At 33.7% G+C, this 4,329-nt stretch overlaps 1 protein-coding gene across 1 annotated transcript; it reads right to left on the reverse strand.

Annotated features, from left to right (window-relative positions):
• Nucleotides 1–915: 915 nt before the first annotated feature.
• LOC133820962 (uncharacterized) lies at nt 916–2,167 on the reverse strand. The gene is made up of 3 exons (XM_062253539.1): nt 2,127–2,167; nt 1,784–1,868; nt 916–1,692 (listed from the first exon to the last, which is right to left on the reverse strand). The coding sequence occupies exons 1-3, from the start codon at nt 2,144–2,146 to the stop codon at nt 1,303–1,305; spliced, it is 495 nt and encodes a 164-aa protein (XP_062109523.1). The 5' UTR covers nt 2,147–2,167; the 3' UTR covers nt 916–1,302.
• Between the last annotated feature and the right edge of the window lie 2,162 nt (nt 2,168–4,329).

Here is a 4,329-nt window from a genome sequence, read left to right on the forward strand (position 1 = left end):
TTCTAAATGTTAGCATTCAGAGTGAAGAAAAGAAAAAATCAAAGAGGGTATGAGTTAAAAGGATTGACTCACTCAAACCATTACTATCAGGAACTTAATAAATGCTTTCTCTTGTCAAACAACAATACGAAGTGAGATGAGATTAAAAAAAAGTTTAATCTTTATGCAATGAAAAATAGAAGAATTTCATAGCCATTAGCAAGATACGAGAATCACAAAAGTAGTGCTAACAATAATAACTAACTTACCTGTAATGATCTGTGAAGCCTAGTTCCAGGAATGTTTATTGGTAATGACATGAGGCCTGCAATGAATTCTTGAAATTGTTTTCTTAGAGACTCCATTTCCTCACCAGGATCCAAATTAATCAATGCCTTAACTAGTACTTGAAATGCAATCTGAGAGAGAGACCAAAAGGGGGTTCAGTCTTATATGTGTTATTAACTTTTAAAAAGTACCATTAAACATAATAATTGTGAATCTGTTTTGACAGACAATTATTCAAACAAACTTATTCTGAACCCCATAACAACTGGTTCACCTTTTCTATTTAGCAAATCATTTTCAAACCTAAGTAGAAGCCAGAGATGGGGTATTTCAAAAATCAATAATTATTACTTTCACTGTTTCACAGACAGATTCTTTATCCCCCAAACAAATAAATATTTATGAATATAAATAAATCACCCCCTAAACATATCTTAACCACACAAAAAAGGCCAAAGGTTTAAACTTTAAAGATAGAAGGCATCTTTTGTTTTTTGCTGTATCTACTTCAAACTCTTCCCAAAAAAACTAAACTTAGATGAACCAAGTAATAGTCTTTATTTTTTATTTTTCCTTTCTAAACATCAAATATTAAAGTTTATGTATGTATGTATGTATAGAGAGAGAGAGAGAGAGAGAGAGAGAGAGAGAGAGAGAAGGCTTATAATGCAAAACCATGAAACTGCTTCTGAAAATTACATTTTCCATCACAGGGCAAATAAGCATGCAAAGAAAGTGAAAACTAACCAAAAAAAATGACAATATCTTCATATTATTACATAAGGCAATAAAATATATATTTTGTAGCTGTAAAAAGAGACCATTTTAATATATAAATGCCTTCAGAGATTAATGCAAGAAATTTCATGAACATTGAAAATTCATTAAGAACCAATCACATCTTCAAGGTTTAAACACCACCACTTCAACCATCACCTTTGGCATTCACCACCACCAACAACAAACACAGATCATCATCACCACAGCCAACATGAGAAAATAGTAATAAATAAATAAATAAAATAAAATAATGGATCATTGTGAGTACCAAAGATGGTGAGAGCAGAAAAGATGGAGGCTCAAAATGAAATCAATGCACATATCAATACAAAAATAAAAGTTTTCATCATCAGGCACAAAGTAATCTAGAAACAAAACCAAGTACCATGACTCATCATAGTTGTAACAAGATAATGCAGTCTTTGTAGTTACCCCAACTGGTCCTGTAACTAAGAGGACGTTTTTCAGCCTATCCTCCTCATATTGGCTTCCTGAATCGGAGTCACTTTCAGAATAGATATAATCATCTTTTTCCCTATCACTTGTATCACAATCAATATGATCCTTGCATATTTGAAACTTTCTTTCACGCCATTGTTGTAGCCACCCACTCAAAAACTTCACAGATTCATCATTAACACAGACCTGCAGGAAAATGTTTTTTTTCTCCAGTTTAAGAGACTGAAGAAACTTCTAAATGTACTAGTCAAAGAAGAAATAGTCCAAGAAATCTAACCTCCATGGCAGTTTTTGGCTTGTAACTGTAAGTCCATAAGCTATTCCTTGGTTGATTACCACAACCAAAATAGTATGACTTCATTCTACAATAAAATGCAGCTATAAGCTTAATAAAATCTCTAGATAGACTAAACAATTAAAACTAAGAAAAATGCTTAACTATTCAAACACATTATGATAATTAATTCAACACTATTGGAGCAATTAAATGAAACATATTTAATATTGACTATACTAAAAAAGCCAATGTAAAAATTAACAGCTACAGAAAATTTTATTATTTTTACCAAGAAACTATAATAATTGTTATGTAGTATTCAGGAGGGACTCGAACCTCAAACCTTGTGGGAGCAAACCACATGCCAGAATATTTGAACTGTCCTCAAGTGATCTACTTCCCTTCCTAGTGTTTGGCTTTCTTACCACACTAGTAGGTCCATTGAAGGAATCAACTTTATTTATCTCACTATCCTGCACAATAATTAATTTGTAATGAGAATCACAGGATGACAATTACAAAAAAGAAACAAATTTTTACTGAAGCACCTGCATCCTAACATACCTCTATTTCATCATCAGTTGGAAATGTTTCATAAATACAATCGTCTTGAATAACACATTCTGAAAAAACATTATCCTAAAAACTTGATGCATTGTCGGGGTGCAAAATGAGGGGAAACTTTTGAAAACTTACGCACTCAATGGAGCCTTCAACAATAGATTCGCATGTGCTTTCTAGGTCACAAATATTTCTCCTAAAGATCTCCTCAGAAAATTTCCAGGTGCCCCAGTCAAGGGGCATGTCAGTGTCCTGTTGCAAAAAGTTTTAACAGAACTCAGAACAATAACTGCAGTCTCAGTTTCCGCAACTCGAAAATTACCATAATAGCAGTAAGAGCTAGCCTGAGATAAGCTTACCTGGCTTCTTTCAAATACATGAATCGGGGCACAAGTCTTCTCTTTATTTTGCCTACCAACTGCTAACTTTTTACCCTCTGCATCAATTACCCCTCGATTTTTCTTGTCTTCCTTCCAAGATGAAAAAAAGGGATGAAGTTTTTTTCCTGCAAACATCCGTGAATTTTCTTGTTGAAAGTGAACGAAGGAAACTTAGCACCACATCAATAGGTATTGTGGAAATCAAAGCTAATAACTCGAGTTAAAATCTTGCCATCATCAAACCAACACCACTGTAATTGACTATATTTTGAGGAGCTAGATTAAGGAACAACGCTAAAGAAAAAAAGAACCCTGAGGGACTATAATGCCTATAATTGATTGAGTTCAGAACAACTTTATTTTGTTGGAGGTTACAAAAGAAGCAATTGAAAAGAGACTAGTTACACAGTGAACATTCCTTAAGGCAAGAGATCACATTGACTAACCTGGGCTGTCAACCTTGCCTCTAACCGCAAATCAGGCATAACAACAGCTACATCTTCCATCTGTGTATTTGTTGAATTTTTCTTTGGAGTACTATTTGCAGATCCTCTTCTTCTCGCCTGCCAAAAATGCAATTAAAAAAAATAACTGAAAGTTCCAATTCACATGTCTCTTTGCATCATTCTGAAGAAGAAGAAGACATGGAATCAATCCACTCAACTACAATTCATTTAATTTACCTTTCCAGAAGCTTATCCCTGAGTAGGTGATTTTCGATTAGGGGTTGTCATTTGCGCTTGTTTATCAGGGCTAACAACAGTTACATCTTTGCTCTATGTATTTGTTGAATTTTTCTTCGGAGCATTCAGCATCATGCGCAGATCGTTTTCCTTTCGCCTCCCAAAAACACTGTTCGTTTTTGGGTACATCATAATGACCAATGGATATTGCCCTGACCCGCTTAGGTGATCAGTATGAATTTAGACTGTGATTGTGATATTGTTTAATTAAATAAACAGATAATTAGAACATGTACATAAAACAATACTTTTGTGTAAAGTTTCAAGAGAAACATGTACATAAAGGTAAGCAAAACTAGACAACTTCCTTGCTCCATGGAATTCAGAAAAGCAGATAGAATCAAACTTAGTGACTGAATCAATAGAATCAATTCTCATTAAAGAAGTAATGATACAAAAGAGTATATATACAAAAAAGACAAAAACAAATTACACCAGCTATTAAAGCAGAAACTACATAAATAGGTAAACAAAAATAACAAATAAGAGCCTACCTTTTAACTGATGTAACAACATCTCCAGATGCACTGCCTTCTGGATCCAAGACCCCGCTTACCAACCTGGTAAATGCATCAAGAAAAAAAAAAGCAAAAACAACCTCTTAGTACTTGGTGAGAATGATCAAGAAGCAAAAATACTGTATCATTATTTTGCAACTTCAGAAGTTCAATCTTCCAACTTCTAGATAGCCATAAGTTATCCACCACCCAGTAAAATCCCCATCCTAAGAGAAACCAGTAAAATCCAGTAATAAAAAAGATAGAAGCAACTAGCATGAGTATCACATAAACAACCAAGTAAAGTGAACAGCAAACTAAACTAAACCAAAGACAGCAATAAGCAAAGGCATTTGACATATAAA

The sequence above is a fragment of the Humulus lupulus genome, chromosome 1 (assembly GCF_963169125.1).
Source record: "Humulus lupulus chromosome 1, drHumLupu1.1, whole genome shotgun sequence".
NCBI lineage: Eukaryota > Viridiplantae > Streptophyta > Magnoliopsida > Rosales > Cannabaceae > Humulus > Humulus lupulus.